Source organism: Triticum aestivum, chromosome 4B, assembly GCF_018294505.1.
Source record: "Triticum aestivum cultivar Chinese Spring chromosome 4B, IWGSC CS RefSeq v2.1, whole genome shotgun sequence".
NCBI lineage: Eukaryota > Viridiplantae > Streptophyta > Magnoliopsida > Poales > Poaceae > Triticum > Triticum aestivum.
Window position 1 is genome coordinate 299,087,879 of NC_057804.1, and position 24,585 is coordinate 299,112,463.

The 24,585-nt window shown below is 47.2% G+C and overlaps 1 protein-coding gene across 36 annotated transcripts; it reads left to right on the top strand.

The window, feature by feature from the left end:
- Positions 1-7,490: 7,490 nt before the first annotated feature.
- Positions 7,491-15,054, top strand: LOC123092028 (uncharacterized). Of its 36 annotated transcripts, none has more exons than XR_006444091.1 (11): positions 7,491-8,122; positions 8,215-8,615; positions 8,721-8,777; positions 8,865-8,965; positions 9,068-9,145; positions 9,570-9,683; positions 9,792-9,926; positions 10,721-10,832; positions 10,919-10,974; positions 11,044-11,153; positions 14,710-15,054. XR_006444091.1 is itself a non-coding variant. In XM_044513680.1 (6 exons), the coding sequence occupies exons 1-6, from the start codon at positions 7,986-7,988 to the stop codon at positions 12,473-12,475; spliced, it is 564 nt and encodes a 187-aa protein (XP_044369615.1). In that variant the 5' UTR covers positions 7,491-7,985; the 3' UTR covers positions 12,476-13,949. The 36 variants fall into 36 exon arrangements, 7 of the variants coding, with proteins under 7 accessions (XP_044369615.1, XP_044369612.1, XP_044369616.1 ...); XR_006444092.1 differs by having other exon boundaries at positions 9,798-9,926; XR_006444093.1 differs by having other exon boundaries at positions 9,570-9,679.
- The last annotated feature ends 9,531 nt before the right edge of the window (positions 15,055-24,585 follow it).

Consider the following 24,585-nt stretch of genomic DNA (forward strand, 5'->3'; position numbering starts at 1 on the left):
ATTACACTTGAGGACTGTGTATCCTCCAGCCGGTTAGGCGTCGTGTTCTGAGCATCCAAGAGTCATTATGGATCGGCGGTGAACGAAGTCTGTGAAGGTTCGGAAGTCTACCTTGAAGACTTACCAGAGTGATTGGGCGAGGACTGTGTGTCCTTAGCTCAAGGGGAATAAGGTGAAGACGCGGTCTTCTGAGTTGAATCTCAGCCTCCCTAACCAGACATACAGTTGTCACAGCAACTGGAACTGGTCCAACAAATCCTGTGTCCTCAACAAGTGACTGGTTCTATCCTCTAACTCCCTTTACTTTAAGTTTGTCTTCGTGAAGTCATTGCCTATTTGTCATAACTATTTGACTTCATTGCTTGACTACTATCGTTGATTGGCTTCATACTGTCTTCCATCCTGACCCTAACTACCAAGCTGCTATTAGTCTTTGTACTTTCACATTATTGCATACTTGACTATGGCTTGCTTGTTGTAGTTTATCTTCCGCTGCATATCAATTAGGTCATTTCTATTGTTTGTCTTCAAAACTTCCATGTTTTGAAGACTTTGATAAAAATCGCCTATTCACCCCCCCCCTCTAGTCGATAACTAGCACTTTCACTCTCCAATAGCTTTCTGTCTCTCTTTGTTGAACCGTCGAAGAAACTGCCTGACCGGCTTATACTTTGGATCAATATTGAGAGTGTGCTCAGCGAGTTCCCTCGGTACACCCGGCATGTCAGAAGGTTCCCATGCAAAGATGTACCGGTTCTCACGGATGAACTCGATGAGCGCGCTTTCCTATTTAGGATCCAAATTGGTACTGATGCTGAATTGCTTAGAAGAGTCGCTGGAGTAAAGTCAACAAGCTTCGTCTCAGCGGCTGATTTAAACTTCAACGCTAGGTCATGCTCTGTAGTTGGCTTTTTTAAAGAGGTCATATCCACCGGGTCAACAGTATCTTGATAAAACTTCAGCTCCTCTACTGCACAAACAGACTCAGCATAAGCTGCGTCGCCCTCTTCACATTCCAAGGCTACCTTTCGACTCCCATGCACGGTGATGGTGCCCTTGTGACCCGGCATCTTAAGCTGCAGATAAACATAACACGACCGTGCCATGAACTTGGCATAAGCCGGCCGTCCAAACAGAGCATGGTATGGACTCCTGATTTTGACCACCTCAAACGTCAATTTCTCAGCCCTGGAATCATATTCATCTCCAAAGGCCACTATCAGTTCAATCTTGCCAACTGGGTAAGCCGATTTACCAGGAACCACTCCATGAAAAACAGTGTTGGACGTCTTCAAATTCTTATCAGTTAACCCCATGCACCGAAAGGTCTCATAATAGAGGATATTGATGCTGCTACCCCCGTCCATGAGTACCTTAGTGAATTTATATCCACCAACCTGAGGTGCTACCACCAAGGCTAACTAACCCGGATTATCAACCCGGAGGGGGTGATCTACACTGCTCCACACAACGGGCTGTTCTGGCCACCTCAAATAATAGGGAACCGCCGGCTCAATAGAATTCACGGCCCTCTTATGAATCTTCTGGTCACATTTGCACAAGCTAGTGGTGAACACGTGATACTACCCATTGTTTAGCTGCTTCGGATGGCTTTGATAACCCGACTGCTGCTGCTGTTGCTCCCCTTGACCAGACTGCTATTGATTATAACTTCCTTGATGTCCCTGGAAACCGGAGCTTGAGCCGCCGCCCGGGCCATGGAAGCCACCAGCTCCTGAGCCGCCCCCGGCCCATGATTGCCATCAAACATGTTGGAATTCTTGAAAGCCTTCATGATCGCGCAATCTTTCCATAAGTGGGTGGCGGGTCGTTCCCCGGTGTCGTGTCTCGGGCAAGGCTCATTGAGTAGATGCTCAAGAGATGGGCCTGACCCGCTAGATCGAGGGGGCGGTTTGCCCTTACGTCTCTGATTGTTACCCTATGCATTGGCGTTGGCTACAAACTCCGGGTTACCCTCCGCCTTACGCTTATTGCCTCCTTGATTCATTGGGTTATGTTGCTGACCCTTTCCATTACCGTTCTTCTTTCCCTTCCCTGTCTTTTCCTCATAAGACGCGGGATCCTTGGTACTATGAGAGTCGGCATATTTGACTAAAGCCGCCATCAGCGTACCCATATCGTTGCAATCACGCTTAAGGCACCCCAGTTTCTGCCTCAGCGGCTCAAAACAGCAATTCTTCTCCAACATGAGGACTGCAGAGCCGGCATCCACCTTGTCAGATGAATGTATTATCTCCTTGACCCGGCGTACCCAATGGGTCGTGGATTCACCTTCCTCCTGCTTACAATTTGTCAAGTCCACAATCGATATAGATTGCTTACAAGTGTCCTTGAAGTTCTGGATGAAACGGGCTTTTAACTCTGCCCATGAACCAATGGAATTGGGTGGCAAACCCTTCAACCAAGACCGGGCCGTTCCATCTAACATCATGGTGAAATACTTAGCCATTGCTGCGTCGCTGACCTCCAACAGCTCCATGGCAATCTCATAACTTTCAATCCACGCTCCGGGCTGTAAGTCTGCCGTGTAATTCGGCACCTTTCAAGGTCCCTTGAAGTCCTTGGGCAAACGTACATTACGCAGAGCCGGTACCAAACAAGGAACACTGCCGGTTCTAGTAGCCACTCCCGTCTCAACGAAAGTCGTCGGATACTCTGGGAAATCTTGATGAGCCGTCTGTTGAGCCGCTAGCTGAGCCGCCCGCTTGTTCTCCTGACGTATTCGGTCCTGCACTGGATTATAGCCACCGGGCTGGTTACGGCGCTGGGCGTTGCTTGACAAAGCTTCTGACTCCATGTGCCTGCTGTAACTTGAACTTCGGTTTTGACGAGACGGTGCTAACCAAGGGGAGGTGTTTTGGTCAGGTTCAAAAATGACCCAAGTTTGAATATTATTCCAACTTGTTTTATTTTTCTACCTCTAAAAATGCCCAATGCAATTTATTCAAATAGTGGATAATCCCAGGAGCTTGGGAATATTTTCATAATTTCCAAATGCCTCTCCTAGTCCACTGGCCTTTTTCGTTTCTTCAGCTGGTTATTTAAATAATCAGAAACTGGAAGGAAAGGAAAAGGGGGACTTACCTCTCCTTACCTGGGCCTTCCCCTCACCTGCAGCCCAACAGAGCGCAGCAGCCCCCCCTGGGCCTCCCGCAGCCCAGCAGCCCATCCAGCCCACGCATACAGATGCGTCGTCAACCTCCTGTACGGCGCGCATCCAGCATGTCCACGTCGACAACCTCGTTGATTTGACGGCCGGAGAAGCTCCATAGACCCCTATAAAGTTGTCCCTGGTGCCCTAGGGTCTCCCCTCAACCGATCCCCCTCCTCTCCTTCCCTCGCCGCCGCCAGGTAAGCCGAGCCGCGCCTCGCCGTCGCCCTGCCCACCATGAACCGACCGAGCTTCGGCTCGAGCTCGGGATAGCCGTCGCCGGTGTGCACTCCGGCCACCTCCGCCTCGCCAACGTCGTCCGTCTTCCTCCACGATGTCGACTACGTCCCCGTCGTCCTCTTCCTCGCCTGGGATCGTCAAGTCCGGCTACCTCCCCGTCGTCCTCTTCCTCCCCTGCTTCACGGACAGCAGCCCCGCCAAGTTCAGAGCTCCCTCTCGTCGCCTCCAGCTCGTCTCCGTCGACCCCGTCATGTCCTAGGGTGAGCTGGGTAACGCTCCTCCCTCTCGCATCCATCCCTTTGCATGTAGGCACCTGTAGGACTCGTCCGATCCATGTCTTCTCCGCGCTCACAGTGCTCCGACGATCTCTGAATTTTTTTGTGCGAAGTTGTTGTTCTACCGTAGCGCCCGAGTGTTCCCCGCTCTGTATACCCTCGCGCACCACGACCTGCTCGCACCCTCGCAGCAGAGCAGTGTCCCGCAGCCCGTGCTCGTGCCGCAGCTCGCCTTCGCTTCGCCTCGCTGCACCTAGCCGCCATGGACGCAAGTTCATGTCCACACATGCGCGCATGCACACGCACGACCCGTAGCACCAATGCCTCCCAATCCCGCACCCCCGTCGGTGTTCCACTGCTCTGGTGGTCGCTGTCGTTGCCCGCCGGCGCCGTCACCATCTTCCCCGTGCGCTGGGGAAGAAGGCTCGACCTTCCAGTGGTTCAATAGAGGCCGAGCCCCTTCCTGATCACATATGCATGCATAGCCTGCTGGTTTCTCCAGCGCGCTCTGAACCAAGAGGTCCCAGGTTCGAATCCCAGGCGCTCTGTACATAATTAACAGTTGTCTCTATGACATCAGGGTCCCACCAGTCAGCCTCTCAGCGCCCTCCTCCTTCTATTTTTTTTACCCTTATCCCCGCGCTTTCCATTTATAGCAAGTCCCCGTTTTCCCTTTCGGGCAAGTCCATTTCTGGATGTTTCCAAACAAGAAAAATGCCATTTCTGTCATATTCCATTTAGGGCAGTTTTTAACTAATTGCACTTGTGACGATTTTTCTACAGCAACCCCAACATATTATATATGTTTTTGGGGTAGAAAAATCCCACCAATCCAGTGGTGGCATTAGTTTCTGCATTTGAGCAAGTTCATGAACATGTCATCTCACTTCATGTTGCTGTTTTGTCTTTTATGTGTTTGTTCATGCAAATATGCTATGTGGTTGTTTTGCACATGGATAGCTTCATTTTCATCTCTACTTCCTGCTAGAACTTGTTACATGCCATGACATGCTTTGTAGTGAGTTAATCAAGCTTGTAAAGATGCCATGTTGAATCTGTTTTTGCCATGTCCTGAAACTTCACTAAGTCTGGAACTGTTAATAAAAACTTGCTATGTTAACATGGGTGCCATCATATTTTCTGATCCTTTTTTGCTTATGGTCAGTAAGGGACTTTTGATCTATGCTTTGAGTAGATTCATGCCATGCCTTATTTTGCTATTATAAGTTCCTGCAGCATGTTGATAACTTGCTCTGAACATTGCTTCGTGATGCTGTTTATGCCATGTCCAACCTGATATTTTTTTGCACTTTCTCCATGCTTGTTTGAACCTGTTATGATGTGATTTAGCCGTAGCTCAGTGTTCCTCTTTTGTTAAGCATCTCCTGTAGATCACTGCCATATGTTTTGTTTTTATGTTGGGGTGTTGTAGCATAGTTTCTTGTTGCATGCTAAGTAGCTTCGTGCTGTTAAACGCAGCTTTGTGCCATTCTTGTTTAGCTTGCCTTTTGCAAGCCGTGCATCCGAATCCGGTGATCTTTATATCAATTTCAACCGAAATCATCTCATCTTTCCAGCGGCATACTTGGTTTGCCAAGTTGATGCCTTGTTCATCATCTTTCCTTCCGAAGGACGCATATGCATTGCATATCACATCTCGCATATCATGACATGTATTGCATCATGTTGCTTGTGCATTGCACCGTGATTTATTGTGGTTCCTTGCTTGTGTTCTTGCTTTGGGTAGAGCCGGGAGACGAGTACATGCACGAGGAACCTGTTGAGTACGCTAACGAGGATCAAGCCTTCGATAGCTCTGAGAACCTTGCAGGCAAGATGATCATACCTTCGATATCACTTCTATCTTTGCTTGCTAGTACTCGCTCTATCGCTATGTTAGCTCTACCTGCCTTTGTTTACCATGCCTCCCTATTGCCATGTCAACCCTCTAACCAACCTGTCCTAGCAACCGTTGTTTGGCTATGTCACCGCTTTTGCTCAGCCCCTCTTATAGCATTGTTAGTTGCAGGTGAAGATGAAGTTTGTTCCTGGTCGGAACATGGATACTTTGGGATATCACAATATCTCATGTTTAAATTAATCCACCTTATATACTTGGTAAAGGGTGGAAGGCTCGGCCTTATGCCTGGTGACTTGTTCCACTCTTGCCGCCCTAGTTTCCGTCATACCGGTGTTATGTTCCTTGAGTTTGCGTTCCTTACACGGTTGGGTGATTTATGGGACCCCCTTAACAGTTCGCTTTGAATAAAACTCCTCCAGCAAGGCCCAACCTTGGTTTTACCATTTGCCACCTAAGCCTTTTTCCCTGGGGTTTTCGCGAGCCCGAGGGTCATCTTTATTTAACCCCCCCCCCCCCGGGCCAGTGCTCCTTCGAGTGTTGGTCCGAAACGGGCAGACTGCGGGGCCACCTCGGGGCAACTCGAGGGCTGGTTTTACTCGTAGGCTGACCTATCCGGTGTGCCCTGAGAACGAGATACGTGCGACTCCTATCGGGATTTGTCGGCACATCAGGCGGCTTTGCTGGTCTTGTTTTACCATTGTCGAAATGTTTTGCGAACCGGGATTCCGAGACTGATCGGGTCTTCCCGGGAGAAGGTTTATCCTTCGTTGACCGTGAGAGCTTGTGATGGGCTAAGTTGGGACACCCCTGCAGGGTATACAATCTTTCGAAAGCCGTGGCCGCGGTTATGAGGCAGATGAGAATTTGTTAATGTCGGGTTGTAGATAACTTGACACTTGACTTCATTAAAAATGCATCAACCGTGTGTGTAGCCGTGATGGTCTCTTCTCGGCGGAGTCCGGGAAGTGAACACGGTTTGAGTTATGCTTGACGTAAGTAGTTTCAGGATCACTTCTTGATCGCTTCTAGCTTCTCGACCGATGCGCTGCTTCTCTTCTCGCTCTCACTTGCGTATGTTAGTCATCATATATGCTTAGTGCTTGCCGCAGCTCCACCATATTACCCCTTACCTACCTATGAGCTTAAATAGTCTTGATCTCGCGGGTGTGAGATTGCTGAGTCCTCGTGACTCACAGATTCTACCAAAACAGATGCAGGTGCCGAGGATACTGGTGCAGATGGTGCAACTGAGCTGAAGTGTGAATTTGATGAGGCCCTTGGTCGTTACTATGTATCGTTTCCAGATGATCAGTAGAGGAGCCCAGTCGGGACGATCGGGGATCTAGCATTTGGAGTTGTCTTCTTTTCATTTGAACTTGACCGTAGCCGGTCTATGAGTGTATTTTGAATGATGTATGATCTTAAATTATGTATTGTGTGAAGTGGCGATTGTAAGCCAACTCTCTTTATCCCATTCTTGTTCATTACATGAGATTGTGTGAAGATGACCCTTCTTGCGACAAAACCACCATGCGGTTATGCCTCTAAGTCGTGCTTCGACACGTGGGAGATATAGCCGCATCGTGGGTGTTACAGAAAGATAAATGGAACACTACTTGTGCAACATTTCGATAAAAAAAATTCCTATGTTTTGCTACAGATTACATTACTTGAGAAATTTTTGTCTGTTTTCAATTCTATGTCACGGAGAACAAGTAAGTTCTACTACTGGTATAAGCCAAGTTCAAGAACTTTGCTGCCGACAAACTATGACAGTTATCCAGCGGCACCAATAACCAGAAAATGTTTTTTCCTGAGAACACACATCACAATTTTTGAAATGCATCAGTACACACACATTTTCATTATTCAGAAGCAATCAAACATGCTAAATAGTACTCATGTTACCCCTCGCGCCCTATATAAAGGCGTGTCCGTTTTCTTCCTCGTGCTGCCGCCCGAACCCACCTCCGCCCAGCGCGCCGCCCCGATCCCACCTCCACCCAGCGCGCCGCCACCCGGATCCACTGCCACCCTGCGCGCCGCTGGTCCTATCCCCCTCCTCCCAGAGCGCCTCCGCCAATCCCCCTCCTCCCAGCGTGCCTCCCGTCGCCGACCCCCGCCCCCAACTTGCCTCCTGCCAATGACCCGCCTCCATCCGCCGGCATGCTTCCCTCGCCGTCCGCGGCGCGCCTCCCTCCCTCTCTATCTCCCATGAGCCGCCTCACCCGACGACCTGCGCACCAGTGCACCACCACCCCTACACCACCACCCCTACCCAGCCCCGCCACCGCCCGCCGCAGTCCCCAACCCCGCCGCCGCGCGCCACCGGCCCCAGCCCCACCACCGCGAGCCGCAGTCCCCAGCCGGACCAGACCCAAGCACGTCGCCATGGCGCGACGTCTCCACCTCCCGGCGACGGAGCAACACCTTCCCGATGGCATGCCCACCACCACCGACGAGGCACTCTGCCCCAACCGACGCAGCTCCCCACCGCTGTTGTGCCGCTCCTTCCCCGCGTGTCTCCCCTTCTCCTCGCTGCACGGATTGGTGTGCCGCGGCGCCGCCACCCAGGTCAATTTCTTTCATTCAGCCCTGCATCTCCTAGATGGCTCGTTCAATCACTTCTACATAATCAGTTCTGTGACATGTGTGCTGCACAATAGGTGTTTGCAGTAATGTTTGAGCACCGCACTAGCCACGACCGCAGTCGTTGCATCCCTGAACTGCCATGGGCCTCCTGCGGCCTTGCTTCTTCCTCTGCCTTCTGCGCGGGCGAACCCCTTTTCGTCTTCCCAGGCACGGCCGCGACCTCCTTCTCGGTTGTGGCGCTCCGTCCACCTTCCTCCCCGTCTACCTAGCATAAGACACCTGCTGATTTTAGATCCTGCTAGCTTGGCATGGGCAGATTCCTTTACCAGGCAACACAAGTTTCGATTTCCGGAACTTGTGCTTGATTTTGAATTACATATGTTGTTGACAGGATGTTAGAAGAGAGCTAAAGATAAAAGCGTTTGTGGTTCTTGAATCGGCGCAAAATATGGACATAGTCGTGCAAAGATCCCTGGTAAGCTAAATTGTTTGCTTTTTCCCCCTGGTTACTACTTTTTGGATGGATGGATGGATGGATGGATACCTTGAGCGTTTCACATATATCCTCTTCTGCCTTTAGACAGAGCGAGCCTGTCCAGAATGCAACCATCATAAACTCGAATATTACACGAAGCAGGTTATTTGCTCACCTTCAACTTTAGTTATGATTTTCTCTTTCTAGTTCTGAATCCTGCCGACCGACCTTCTTTACGTGCAATTGCAGCTTCGGTCGGCGGATGAGGGGCAGACTATCTTCTACGAGTGCCCGGAGTGCGGCCACACGTTCAATGAGAACACCTAAGAAAAAGGTTTCCTACTATCAGGGTATGGATATGGGTGGAAGAAACTGCTCCTTCCATTGGTTGACAATCGATGTTCAACGAAATTTCTCCTGCCATGCGTTGACCATTGATAGATTCCCTGCAGCGGCCAAATCCTGGTGCCGCTCGTGAACTCCGCCTCCATCAGCTCCACTTCGCCGGAGCAATCAGTCCAGAGGAGGAGGTGTAGCCGGTCCACCTGATCTCCGACGTCTTATTCTAACTCCAAATAAATTCTTTTCTAGTTCTATTCTTAGTCACATGTACACATGCAGGTTCTAAACTTCTTGTCTAGTCATTCTAGTACTGATGAAGATCGAGTTGACTGAAATAATATAGTCAATTCTTGAGACCCTTACTGGTCCTTCCATATATAGAAGTTGTGCCTGATAGCCAAACATAACTTTTCTCTTTGTTGCCTGCTTGCTTATTTTGGTGATACATTTGGACCTTTGCCTTGTCAGTACAACAACACACTCCACAGCCGAGCACTCCACAGCCGAGCACGAGAAGAGCTGCATGCAGGCCACCCCTGTGCTCCGTCCTATATCCGGCTCAGTCATCTCCCTCTCATCCTCTTTCTCTGCTCCATGTGTGTGTGTGTGCAGGTAGTGGGAGGAGATAGAGCAGGGGAGTGAGAGGACCTTCCATGGTGAATCCATAGGCATCTTCCATGGAGATTGTGAGCTCTCCCGATTATTGCTTGAGGATTTATATTGTAGGTCTGTCCACTGTAGTTCCTTTATAGCGGCGTCCTCTATTACTAGTGTTCCTCTTTTGATGTTGTTGCATGTGTTTAATAACCCACTGCTATGATTTCTGGAAACAAGCTTCAGTACAGAGAAGCTTTAGTACAAAAGAAGCTTCAGTACGAGAAAAAATGGGTTGTCAGTTCATCCATATGCAACCTCATGCGTGGTCGTCCATTTTTAGTTGGATCCTACTCGCTGGAAACCACAACATAGGTTGGTGCTCACCTTCTTCGAGACCGCCGCTCTCTCCCACATTTGCAGGCTCTACGGCAAGACATGCTACCTCGACATAAAAAAATCTTCCATTTTTGTTTCTTTTAACCCCAAAACCTTGCTTACAAACAAACACAAAATAATAACATCGTCAGTCTGAACATTCCTGCTACTGAATTCGGTACTAGTTGTGTAATTTCTAGCTTCCACGCCCATTGTGAGTTGTTGTTACCAAGGGAAGAGTACATAGTTGCTGTCTGTAGTTTACTGATGCAAAAGGTTATAAGTTTGTACTAAAAAATTGTAGTTTACTAAGGCAAAGAGTTATGCGTATTCAGCAGTCCAAGTAGCTGTCTAAACGGAAGTTTGGTAGCTGTCCAGATAATTGTCTAAACGGCAGTCTGAACATTCTTGCTGCTAAATATCTCTCCTCTCTCAAATTCGTTCGAATTTGTTGCTTGTTCTTGTTGTTGCCCTGAGTTCCCTCAAGTTGTTTGTTGTTATTCCCATGAGAAACCTTGTCTGGATGGAAAGTAGCATATATTCTATTCTATTCTTGCAAAAGCTTCATTCCTGTTCTGTTTTGAAGTTACTTGGCATAAAAATTACTATATATGCTATTGTAAAAGACTAGATTTCTTCTAAATGTGAAGTTTAAGCTCTCGGGATTTGCTCTTCTAATTTTTTTTATTGATGCATGTTCATGAGTAGTTCAAAACCTAATATTTTTATTGACAATTTGAACTTGCAACTTTACTATCTTGTACTATTCTAAAAAAATTGTACTCATGCAGGTACTTGAAGGGTGCAGACTTGGCAGCGGAGTGGTTTGTTCAACAACAGTACAATGACCGAAAGAACTTCAGTTCAAAAAAATATGCAGGAGGTTTGGGAGCCAAACAACTGGTATTTTGTTGTGTTTTAATTTTTTGGGTGCATGATTGAACAAAGAGAGAAAAATAATGTATGATATATATATACTGTTGTTGTAGGAGGTTCAAAGATTGTCGTGGAGCAAGTTCAAGAGTTTGGTTTCATGTGAAAAAATGTGATTTCTTCTCATACTGTTTCACATGGTTTTGTCCAGTAAGTACATAACTCATGCTCTTATTTGCAGATCATGCAAGTTCAACTATATAACCCGCCGCCGCCCAGGGACCCAACGCGCCGCCGCTCCTCTGATTCTGCTCCCCGGCTCTGCTTGCAATTCTTCTGCCGACACCAATGGTCAGCACCCCAACCTTCCTTTTTCTCTCGATCTCACTTCATTGCTGCTCTGCATGAAGCAAAACAAATGTGTTTTATAGGATTTGCTATATATGCGTACACCTTTGTAGGTTTTTTCTGTTCAAATTTTGCTAGCAAAACAAGATTTGTCACAGTTCAATATAAATTGTGAATTCAGTTAGATGATGGGAAATAAATCAACTATATGTGTGCACACTGCACTCGCAATTCCATAGAAAAAATCCAGCAGTTTGCTAAACAAAACATTCACACACATGGCTCTGGAAAATCAATGATCAGGTAAAGTTCAGTTCATACCACACTAACTGGGCATATTATAGATAATATTTGCAATGTCCCAAATTCTCCCACTCTCTGGAAACAAAGTAGCAGAAAAGGATGTGAAAAGGTGTAAAGTTCAATTCATCTACATGCATAAGTCCGAAGATTGTCGTAGAGAGAGTTCAAGTGTGGCTTCGTGAAAAGGTGTGGGTTTCTATTAGTAATTTGGCAGAAGTTGTACTTGATTTTCTGGAGCTTTATTGAAAAATTATGTTTGTGGACATGTACTGTCGTTTGATATCACAAATAGGAGCACAAAGCAAGAGGAGCAACTTGAGCTGATGCTGCCACTACTTTTCGCTTGTGCCTTGATGCTGCTTAATTCAATCTTGTGCTTATTCTGTGCACAACTTAATGCTCTATAGGTGCTTGTCAAAATGCGTATGAGAACCAAATATTTTTCCGCTTTTTTTGGTATAACGGTGCAAAAATGAATTAGCTTTTTTGAGAGCTACAGGTCATAATGCCTGAAATTCTTATATGATTGCATCAGTTCAGACTCGAGCATACAATAAGTTCGGAGTTCAAGTTTCAAAATTCTGCAAGTTTGGTTATATCATCTAGATAAGTTCAACGAAAAATTCTGCAAGTTCGGTGCGTGTGCTGTTACAAATCTAAATTCATATACAATCCATCTAGAAGAGAATATTTGGTAAGTACAATTTTATACCCGAAACAGAAAGTGTAACATAGGGGAGGGAATAAAGTGAAGCTTGGTCTCAATTGATTTGAGACATGCATTTTTTTCAGTATCAGCACCTTGGCTATCCATTCAAGTAATCACAAAGACCATCATGGACGACGACGGGCCTACAGCAGCTATGGTTTTAGTCAAGTGTTTCAAAAATGCACAATACTACTTTGTATGCTTCACTCTTTGTCGTGGGAAGGTGACTAAAGCTCCATATTGCAATTTCACTAGACTATCCGGATTTCATTTAGTGTTCAAAATTAAATACTTTCTTGTCCAGTCATACTAGTACTGATGAACGTCAAGTTGACGTTGTGCTGCTGTAAAGCAACTGTACAACTCAAGGCCCCCCCCCCCCGCGAGCCCCCGCGTCGCTCCCAGGGGCGACTCGGGAGGCGAAACCCTAGCCGCCGCCCAGGCTCCCCTCCCCCTCCCTCCCCTCGCCGTCGCCGGAGGATGCCGGCAGGCAAAGCCCTCACCGGTGGACGGCGGCGGCGGGGCCCTCGTTCGTGTGCTCGCGCGCTGCTGCTGGGCGCGCTGGAGCGGCGGGAGCGCGCGGTGGCGCGGTGGGCGGCCGTCTGCTCGCGGGGAGGTCGAGATGGCGTGGACTGCGTGCGCGGTGGCGCTGCCATGGCGGCCGCCGGCCGCTGATGCGTGCGGCAGAGTTGAGGGCGCCCAGATCTGGGCCGCACGAGCCCGCCCAGGCCGGCGACAATCACTCTGCCCCCACCCACCCCTCTCCCTCCTCCCACCCCTCGTGGCCGCTGCCGGCGGTTGCCGCTGGGTTAGTAAGCACGCGCGCGGCGACCTTGACGGTTGCTGCTCCGCTGTGCCCCGGCGGATCCTGGTGGCGGAGGCTGCGGGCCAGCGCGGCCGCGGCGCGGTGCAGGTGGCTGCTGCTGCCTGCTGAACACGCTCCCGGCGGTGGCCGGCCTGCTGGAGCTGCGCTGGTCGGTGCTCACTCCTGCGACGACAACGTTTCTAGGCTTCCCCCATGTGTGTTGGTCTTCTCCGACGATTCTTCGCCATGCCCGGTCTGCCATTGCATCTGAGGTCTTCGTCCTTGGGTCGGGGCGAAATCCCCGCGCGGCGACGGCCTGCGCTGTCAACGGCGACGCCCGAGGGTGCCGTCACCTCCTTGGAGGCGTTGGCATGACCCTGACCAGACCTCCTCCTCGAGCACCGGGAGAAATCCTAGGTCCGGTCTCCCGGACCGGGCAGCGGCGGCGTCTCAACGCCGTTCCCCTCTTGATGGCGCTGCTTTGGCTGCAAGTGGAGTACTTGATGCGGCAGATAGTGGTTGGCGATGCATCGCTCTGGCGTAGACTGCTACACAAGGAGCAGGTCGCAACATTTGCCTGCGCCGGCGCTCCCCAATGAATGCTACACCAGTTCCAATCAGGCCCTGCTTTTCACCCGCCGACTCTCTAGGCACATGGGTGCGAGGTACGTCGGCTTGGGCGGTCCTGAAGCTGCATTCGTCCCTGGAAGTGCCTGGCAATGGCAGTGATGCTGCCCTGTTGCTCCGAGTCTCGGTGCTTCGCCATTTTGGCTGGAGGCAAGGCTGGGCGAGGCCTAATGTCGTTGCGTGTCTGTAGTTGAGGGCACCTCCTCACCTAGCTGTAGTCACTTGGTGAGGACGGTCGTGTGTGTGTGTGTGTGCGTGCGCGTGTGTGTGTGTCCCTCCTTTTTGGAGGTTGTACCCCTGATGTCTTCCTGTTCAATGCAATGAAACGCAACTCTTTTGCGTTTTCTCGAAAAAGTTGACGTTGTGCTCGGCCATAGGCCTGCCCTTTCTCTCTCCCTTTGGTTCGAGGAGCAGCAACTGCTGGCCTGCAGTGCCGCCATCTGAAGACAAGGGAGATGGCCATAATTCCCTTATGGTAATTATGCAGGTGCGGAACCTTCCAAGTGCACGGCAGCCTTGTCCGTCCAAGTTGAGCACTGGGCGCCGTCCGAGTAGAGCACCGCGCCTCGTCCAAGTTCCCATCTAATGTTGAATAATATACCGCTGAGTGCTATTGACGGTCAGTTACTTCTTCGTTTCATGCTGCACATGTGAACTGAAAATTGTAGAAAAGAGAATTTAGTATGTTTTGGAGAGCTTAATTTCCCAAGTGGCAAATTTGATCTGTACCAGTAAGTACATGATTAATATTTTATAATATGTGTGGTTCCAGTAAGTACATGAGTACTATTTAGCATGTTTGATTGCTTCTGAATAATGAAAATGTGTGTGTACTGATGCATTTCAAAAATTGTGATGTGTGTTCTCAAGAAAAAACATTTCCTGGTTATTGGTGCCGCTGGATAACTGTCATAGTTCGTCGCCAGCAAAGTTCTTGAACTTGGCTTATACCAGTAGTAGAACTTACTTGTTCTCCGTGACATAAAATTGAAAACAGACAAAAAATTCTCAAGTAATGTAATCTGTAGCAAAACATAGTAAATATTTTTATCGAAATGTTGCACAAGTAGTGTTCCATTTATCTTTCTCTCATGCCTGCCCTTTTGGTCTTATAGGAATTGAGGCTTCGCCAAGGAACAAGATTGGTAACTAGCGCAAAGGAGACTATGTCGAGAGGTGGCACTGCTAGACTTGTTGATGTGTAGTTATGGCATAAAAAAGATGAAAAAATGGTATCTTGTATGATTCCACAAGGTGCACGTAGCAAATCATCCCATGTGGATCAGGACAACTTATGTATGGCCTTTAGTTCACAAATCTTATAGTAATCTTTGTAGTAATCTTCATAACACTTCGTAAAGCAAGAGTGTCCCTTTTTTGTGAGCAGCAATTCAAACGAAACTGTTGTATCTTTTCTTATGATGGATAGAAGAAAGTTCACTAGCCAAAAGGTTAGAGAAGTCTACCTTATAATTTGCAATCTTAAAGATAATGATCGGTTTGAATTAAAAAATCAGTTTGCATTAAAAACAATGATTAGATCAAATTAAACACAATGATCAGTTCGAATTAAAAAAATTTGAATTAAAAACAATGATCAATTTGAATTAGCATGTTTGATTGCTTATAAAAACTGAAAATGTCAGCGTGTACTAATGCATTTCAAAATTGTGTTGTGTGTTTCAAGGAAAAAAAACATTTGTCAGGTTTTTGGTGGCCAAGTGTTATTGATTTGTGAGAGCTAAACAAATTTCCTATTCAAGTGGAAGCTCCCAGTATATGATGGATGTGGGAGTCATTTTTATATTCACTGTTCAGTGTTTCTCTTTGTGTAATGTTTTATGTTTTCAAGTGCTCAATGAAAATTTATGTTCCTAGTAGTTCATGTATTATTGCCTGAGGAGTTCATGTGTTACTGGCCAGTAAGTAAACCTATTAATCACTCTCTCAAGTGTGATGAAAAAAATGGGCAGTAAATTGATGAAAAAATAACATCGAGTTCAAAACACGCCCAGTTCGGGCGTAGTAAGTACCTTAGTATGCTTTAAAAATGGTGGTCCTGTCACATCCCTAGCTTCTGGTGCTGCCTGGTGTTTGCATCATGTCTAAATTTCTGAAACTTGAACTGAGGAAATTTGGAAGCCTCAAAAATTTAAATAAAAGAGGGGCAAAGAACCCTGGAAAATGCATTCAATGTTTCCAAAATGGCCTTAACTAATGTTGGTTATATTTTGGCAAGGGTTTTACACCAAACCAAAAATAATGAACATTTTTGAGGAATATTTTGAGCATTGAATTTAAATCATATTCTATTTTGAATTTGGAATTATATTCATAATATATAATGAATATATTTTCAAATCCTCCTGAAATATTTTATGAGCTTTTGGAAAAGTCCATCTAGCCAAACAAAAATATTCAGAGGAGTTTTTGGCATTGTTTGAATTATTTTAAATTCAAAACAGTGGCAAAAGAATTAAATAAAAATAAAACAGAACAGAAAAGTAAAACAGAACAGAAACTTACCTGGACTTACCTGGCGCTCACCGAAGCCCACCTGGACGGCCCAACACTTCCGGCCCAGCCCATCTCCACTCCTCCCCTGTCGTCTTCCTCCCCCTCGCCCCGAAGCTGCTCGGTGGCGAGCGCCGACGCCGCCCCGGGCCACCTCCTGCTTGCCGCTTCGCCCTGGCCTCTTTGGGTGACGCCACGCAGCCCCCTCGCTCCTCTCTCTCACTCTCTCCCGACCCCTGCTCCCTTCTCTGCTCTCCCCCTCTCGCGCCCGAGCGCGCTCGTCGCCGCCGTCCACTGCCACCACGGCCACCGGGCCTCCCTCGCTTCCTCGACTAGCCCAGAGGCTCCGCCTCGACCCCCTCTTCCTCTCCACCGAGCCACGAGGTCCCGGACGCGCTGCAACGCCGCCACCATCGCCGTTCCCGTCGCCGGCCACCGAAGCTCACCGCCGTCGATTCGCGATGTCTGGCGCGTCCCCGAGCCCACTGAGCCACCCTGCTGCCTTCCTGTGAGCTTGCCGTCGTTTCCCCTCACCTCTCTCTCTCGCGCGCGCCCTGTAGCCGCCGCCCCACGAGCACCCGAAGCCGCCGTCTGCCATGGCCGGTGAGCTTCGTGCTCCCGAGCTCCTCCACCTGCGCTCGTTGCCTCCGAGTGCTCCTGACGACCCCAGTAACCCGTAGAGGGCCTCAGCTGATCTCGCCGTGCCGGGTAACACCGAACCCGAGCACGCCCGAGCTCCGGCCACCGCTGCCGAGCTCGAGGCCATCGTCTCCGGCCGCCCTAGCTGCTGCTGCTTGCTGAAACGGGCGCGGGTGAGCTCCAGCTCTCCGTAGCCGCTCTCCTCCGTCCATTTGGACGCCGGAGGAGCGAGCCCGAGCCCTCCGCCGCGTCTGTTGCCACCGGCGACTAACCGCCGGCGGGTTAGGCCCTGTTGACCAGGGGTTTGACCTCCCCTGGGTCGATGACAGGTGGGGCCAGCCCCCTATTAATTAGTTTAGTTTTTTTTTCTAATTTTTTTAGCCACTGTTTCACTGACAGGTGGGCCCAGAGCCCTGCTAATGTTAGCTTAGTACTAATTAACTTTTAGCTAACCCACTAAGTCACTGACGTGTGGACCCGCCCCTGTTAGTTATTAGTTAGGATTAGTTAGTGCTAATTAACCTAGATTAGTATTTAACCTAACACTAACTAATTCGGTTAGTTAGTAGTGTCACTGATCAGTGGACCCCACTGGTCAGGTTTGACCTGGGGCGCCCAGTTGACCTGCTGACATCAGCATGACCTAGTGCTGACGCAATAAATCATTTTCTGGATTTATTTTTATTCAGAAAATTCCAGAAAATTGTATAAACTTCTAAAATTCATAGAAATTCAACCGTAACTCCAAATTAAATAAATTATATATGAAAAATTATCAGAAAAATTCGAGGAATCCATCTGTACCATTTTCATGCATGTTAGAACAACTTATAGCTGCTGTTTAGCACAAATCAATTAAATGGCATTTGAATAATCACATATGGAGTTTGAATTTGAATCTTGTATTCAAACCAACTTCATTTAATCTGTTGCTAGTTGCATTAGCTCAAAACACATTCATATTGCCATGTCATGAGCATGCATAATATTGTGCATTGCATTGATTGTATTTCTTCCTTGTTGCCGGTATCTGTTCCCTCCCGATAGACGATGTTCCGACGTTGTGATCGTTGACACTGATGAAGACTCAATGTTATCTTCAGAAGTGCCAGGCAAGCAAAACCCCCTTGTTCATTCCGATAAAATCCCACTCTCTCGCTCCTGCTCTCTTTTACTGCATTAGGACAACAACGACATATTTGTTACTTGCTGCGGTAGCTGAACCCCTTTATCCTTTGCATGACCTGTCATTGCCACAGTAAATAGATGAAACCCACTAGCATGAGTAGGAGTTGTTTGAGCCCTGTTGTGCCTACTCATTCATGTTCGTTTGTCATGCCTGCTACTGCTTAGAGTTGAGTCAGGTCTGATTCATCGGGGATGAATCAGAGGTGTGTGAACATGTCCTACTGTGTGTGAGCTAAGTGTGTGAACACGATTTGGTAAAGGTAGCGGTTAGAGGCCATGTAGGAGTACATGGTGGGTTGTCTCATTGCAGCCGTCCTCAGGAACTGAGTTCTGTGTTTGTGATCCATGATCAGTTACTACCACACATTGGGCTCCGGGCGCTCCAAGCTCTCTCGACTTATTAATCAACATGATCTCTGTCCAGGAGTTGCAACTAGTTTCTGGTGTTTGTAGGTAGTGTTAGTAGTCTACCAAGTGGCACCCGGTACAGGTGGGCTTGGGACAGACTAGGCACAGTGGCACGGTGTACCAAGCGTACATCCACCCGTCGAGGTGGGCTTGGGAACCCTGCACACATCGTTTGGGGCCGTAAGCGACACCCCGGCCGGATCTCCTTGCGGATGGAACCCGAATAGGCGATAAACCTGGACTAGAGACTTGTTCGGTTAGTCAGGTCATGGCCGACTCCCTCGCCCGGCTTCCGCTTGAAGGTTGCCGAGGTACATGACGTGTACAGGGCGATAAGTGGCGAAAGCGTGTGTGAAGAAGTACACCCCTGCAGGGTTATCATTATCTATTCGAATAGTCGGATTCCTCGGATATGGAAACTTGGACCCCTTGCATAGTTCATAGACAAGTGAAAGTGGATACTCTAAAATACGCAAGATAAGCGTGAGTGCTATGGATGGCGTTCTCGTAGGGAGACGGGAGCGGTTCCATAGTGGTGTATTGGTTGGTGAATATGTGGACTCGTGTGCGCCACCTCAAAAGAGTTACTTGCAGTCGTAGTTCAGGTTAGCCACCGAGTCAAAGCTGGCTTGCTGCAGTTAAACTCCACCACCCCCCTTTGTTGATAATGATGCATATGTAGATAGATCTGATGTAAGTCTTGCTGGGTACATTTGTACTCACGTTTGCCTATTTTATGTTTTTGCAGAGAGACTTCAGTCTCACTAGTAGTTCCGCTTGGACTTCAACGTTTAGCTTGTTACCTCAGCTACGATCTTGTGCCCTCGGCAGGATTTGGTAGATAGTCAGGCTTCTCAGCCTTTTTCATTTATAGTTGTCTGTACTCAGACATGTTAAGCTTCCGCATGTGCTTTGATTTGTATGCTCTGAGTGTTGGGTCATGAGACCCATGATTGTAATATCTTGCTCCTCGGAGCCTATTGAATAAACTGCTTGAGTCGTAGAGTCATTTTGTGATGCCATGTTGTATTGCACATATCGAGCATATTGTGTGTATGTTATTGAAATGCTTGGTATGTGTGGGATCTGACTATCTAGTTGTTTATCCTTAGTAGCCTCTCTTACCGGGAAATGTCTCCTAGTGTTTCCACTGAGCCATGGTAGCTTGCTACTGCTCCGGAACACTTAGGCTGGCCGGCATGTGTCCTTCTTCGTTCCTGTGTCTGTCCCTTCGGGGAAATGTCACGCGATGAATACCGGAGTCCTGTTAGCCCGCTACAGCCCGGTTCACTGGAGTCCTGCTAGCCCAGTGCTACAGCCTGGATTCACTCGCTGATGACCGACACGTTCGATGCTGGGTCATGGATGCCTGTCCCTGTAAATTAGTGCCACTTTGGGTTCACGACTAGCCATGTCAGCCCGGGTTCTTTGTCATATGGATGCTAGCGACACTATCATATACGTGAGCCAAAAGGCGCAAACGGTCCCGGGCCAGGTAAGGTGGCACCCGTGGGAATACCGTGCATGAGGCCGCAAAGTGATATGATGTGTTACATGCTAGATCGGTGTGGCATTAAGTCGGGGTCCTGACAGCGTTGGTATCAGAGCTTGACTGCCTGTAGGTTTACCAAGCCAAACTGGTCGAAGTTGAGTCTAGAAATTCTTTAGTTATATATGGGAATTGATTGTGGGATGGAACGTAAGGCTCTTTTTACTCCTTATACCTTATGCCCTTCTGACATGAGTCATCTTATCTTTCCTACGGGGATTAAGAACTAGGCTATCTCTTCTTTCTATCAGGATCACGTGTTACTAATCTGTAGACTTATAAGATTCTTGGATTAAGCCTCAGTTCAGTTTCTACTACTTCCGTATGTTAATTGTTGATCTCGAAACCTTGATATTGTGCTTTTGAGTGGTTATGCCACCATTTTTGTGAATGTCTCAAGTCTTTTCTGAGCATTTACAGCCGTTACGCTGTCCGAGTCATCCCAGGTTTCTAAATAGTCTGATGCATTTGCAAAATCCTTTTCCTCTGGTTTCAATGTCTTTCTAGGCCAGGTTAATCACACAAATTGTTGAGTTGAGGTACTCTACCGCCTCGACCTTTATGTTGGAGTTATTAATATGACCCTAGGTGTCTCAGGGGATCATCTAGTAGTCTAGCCATGTTTTGTGTTCCCAGCGTGATGATTCTGGCCTTTATTCTCGAAAGCATCCCGTGATGCCACTTAGTAGTAGGTATTCTACTCCTTGGGTTTTGAACCCGAGATTCACCCTACTTACTTCATGTTGTTAGTAATTGCTAGTGCCTTTAGGATATTAGTAACCTTTGCGATAGTCCTTGAAGTCCGTGGTATCTTCTTCTTCCAAATACCATGAACTACTTTTGGCAGAAGTTCCTCGTTGAACTGAACGATCACAACAGGAGTGCTCTCGATGGGTTCTCCATTCTACATTGTGACTCTGCCAGTTCAAACTTTCTGCATAGGTTATCCGGAAGAAACATGTTGAGCTCTGCTCGACATACTAATCTATGCATCCACAACTCAGAAAATCGTATGTTCCTTTGAGTTGTCCCTCTTTAGTTGTCTTCTGACCCTTGTTTATCAATTGATAGTCAAGAGTATGCGTGCTATCATTCATCGATACCTATTATTCTTGTGGTCCGTCAAGCCATTCTATTCCAGAATGACTAGGAGAAACAAACTCCAGTACCTCATCCATATCTAGGATTGGGTCAAAGCAATTGTGCTCCGCAGATCAAAATGCCAACCAGCTTTTGATTCTGTTCTACCCTGAAGTATTACCGTCTTTATGTCAGGATTCTCATGCGAATGGCACCGGCTCTTGTGAATTCTTGATGTAGTGATACTTCTTGCCATCATTGTTCATTCCTCGGTTCCCGTGTTATTGTAACCGGAATGCCGACAAATGAATCATGGCGTGTGAAATCAATACTGCTAGCAACTCTGTTGCCCGGTAGTTAAATGGACGATAATTTCATTCTTAGCGTGTTGGTTCTTGAATCATCATTCTAAGACTGATCGTGCTATCTAGTCCTTATTTCCGGTGCACCCTTCGATCAATGAGTTAGGATTTTGGCAATCCCTCGCTCTTTTGATCATATCGTCTTGCCCTCAAAAGCGAGATTGTTCTCGAGCTTAGTAACATACCGGTGGTTCGTGATTTTTCGAAGATCTTCCCGGAAGTATTACCAGGTTGTCACCTGACCGCTAGGTTGAGCTCGTGATCAAGTTGGTTTCTTGTGAACCACTCTCTCTCCAAGATCGGTGTTAGATATCCCTGAGCTAGTTGGTTAAGCTAGACAACAACTTGGAGAGTTGGAAGATAAAAGCTTGCCTGACTTAGTTCGTTCCAAAGGGATATTCTTGTGTAGTGTGTGTTGAAGAAAGATGATATCTTCATCGATTGGTCCCTGTGATCAGTTGCTGGACCTATTGTCTCATCAATCCTTTGATTTGAGTGTGGGCTATCGTCAAATCAAATCAGTACCAATGATGTTTGTAATGTTGTGTTACTCGTGGTTTTTCCTTGAGCATACACCATTATATTCTTTGGGTCTGACCAATGCTATCACCCGTTCACATAATTAGGGAATTCCATCCTCATGGGAATCTGGATGAATTGTTGTTGAGCCCATTGACAACATCCTTATCTCCTCCATAATTTTGCTGAACATGAAGCTAGTGTTGGAAACTTTTGAAAGCATTTGTTCATGCTAGCTCATGAAGCATATGTTCGGATGTAAGGAGTGACTTCCTCTAGTTCATGTGCATTGGATGCAAGTTGCCGCCGTGGACTCGAGAAAGTCAATGTTGTTTCCTTTGGAATCATCCCAAATCAGTCATGCACGTGCGAAGAATTCTGTGGTCTGTTAGACTGATCATCTTCATTCCATATGTATATCCTAGCACACCAAGCCACTGATTGAGTTGTTCAAAGATAAAGGAGTCTGTCCAAGGTGAACTCTTTGGACTTCCATGCGTGGAGACTTCGATGTCATTAATAATGGTTCCCCACCTGAACTCAGTAGTGTTTTATTGTAAGACTACCATGTGATAATGTTTGTCTGGGACAACGTGTTCACATGTGTGTAGCAGAACCAACTCATGTTTTGGAGCTTGCTATCATAGTTCATTTCCTGAGAATCTCGCAACGTCATCTTGTCGATTTGTGTTGCAAACTTTCATTTTTCTTCCTAGACTCGATGAGTCTGGAATATCCTGACACCAACCAGATCTGATTCTCAGGCAGATATGATGGTTGGAACATTTCCCAAGAACTATAATATTGGTCCCTCGATAACCGGTAAAGTGGATGTAGTGGCCAACACACCCAGCCGGAAGACCTATTATTGTAGTATCTTGTTTGAGGAAGTTGGCCACCTCCCCATAAGGATTTCGTAGGATTTACCTCCGTAACTGTTCCTTATGGATTCTATTGCTCCCGAAGTCCGACCTTTACCTGATGTTCTAGTTATCAAACCATATCTATGAATGGGATACACTAGCACGTCAAGGAGAACATTAGAAGCCGAGTGCTAAATGTCTCTCGGTCGATCATCCAGATTTTATTTCCTTGGCCCCGCCAAGGGTGAAATCTGAGAAAGTGTTATCCTCCTTTGCATCTGCATCATCCATCGCTGGTCATCATGGTAGTATGTTGTGTTGTCAGCACCCTTGACATGGATGTTGGTAAAACCTTGATGATTGTGGAAATGCTCAAGTTCTTGAGAGCACGCGCAAGTGCTAGGTTTGATCGTCGGCATTAACTGTATAGTGCTCTCAGTTTCCTCGGCAATGCTATGACCTTTTCAAACAATGAATTCACTCTCTATTGTTGGGTTCTTCCCCAGTTACCAGAATCATTCCCAGCATTTGCATTTTGTTCCCAGCTTGTACCGCCAACGTGCCATTCTACCATGGATCTCTTCCATTTCCGGTGATAAGCAAATTCATCCATTACGTTGTCTTCAACAAGGTAATCCACATCATCCAAGTTCGAGTATGCCATTCTACCGACCCCCGCCAATCGATTGCTGTGATTTGCCTTAGGCTGATATAGAGAGTCTCAATGATCTCTATATCAAAGGTAATTCTTTTTGCCACTTAAGGTAATAATCTACGAATCACCCTCCTCCAGGATGTTTCGTCGTGGTATCATGGCAACTCAACTCCTCGCTACGTTGACAATCGTTTACCACCTTCTTAGGTGTGGAATTGTTGTCTACCTAGTGAACCCTCGTCATCTGTTCCACTCCATCCCTCTAGATGTGTGCTTCGTGTCTCAGTTCGAGAGATTTTGTTCTGCCTCATTCTGTGAGTTAATCCTGAGTTGTTCGATCTTCGAGAAGATCGACCCTTCTAGAGTCTCCTTCTTCTCTCCATGTCATGTTGGCAGGATTTCTCAGAGCAAGACTTCGAGACAATGATGGTGAACGAATCAACGTTCAATTGAAGTGCAACCTGGATCGTGAAGATTGTGCTAGTTTACGTTCCCCCTTCATCTTACCCTACGCTTGAATCTCGAGACGAGATTCTTGTTTAGTGGGGGTGAGTTGTCACATCCCTAGCTTCTGGTGCTGCCTGGTGTTTGCATCATGTCTAAATTTCTGAAACTTGAACTGAGGAAATTTGGAAGCCTAAAAAATTTAAATAAAAGAGGGGCAAAGAACCCTGGAAAATGCATTCAATGTTTCCAAAATGGCCTTAACTAATGTTGGTTATATTTTGGCAAGGGTTTTACACCAAACCAAAAATAATGAACATTTTTGAGGAATATTTTGAGCATTGAATTTAAATCATATTCTATTTTGAATTTGGAATTATATTCATAATATATAATGAATATATTTTCAAATACCCCTGAAATATTTTATGAGCTTTTGGAAAAGTCCATCTAGCCAAACAAAAATATTCAGAGGAGTTTTTGGCATTGTTTGAATTATTTTAAATTCAAAACAGTGGCAAAAGAATTAAATAAAAATAAAACAGAACAGAAAAGTAAAACAGAACAGAAACTTACCTGGACTTACCTGGCGCTCACCGAAGCCCACCTGGACGGCCCAACACTTCCGGCCCAGCCCATCTCCACTCCTCCCCTGTCGTCTTCCTCCCCCTCGCCCCGAAGCTGCTCGGTGGCGAGCGCCGACGCCGCCCCGGGCCACCTCCTGCTTGCCGCTTCGCCCTGGCCTCTTCGGGTGACGCCACGCAGCCCCC

Coding starts and splice junctions, on each gene's coding strand:
- LOC123092028 (XM_044513677.1), top strand. CDS start 10,774: ATGACCGAAAGAACTTCAGTTCAAAAAAATATGCAGGAGGTTTGGGAG. Junction 10,965..11,043: donor GTTCAAGAGTTTGGTTTCAT/GTGAAAAAATGT, acceptor TCTTATTTGCAG/ATCATGCAAGTTCAACTATA. Junction 11,154..12,245: donor TTCTTCTGCCGACACCAATG/GTCAGCACCCCA, acceptor CATTTTTTTCAG/TATCAGCACCTTGGCTATCC.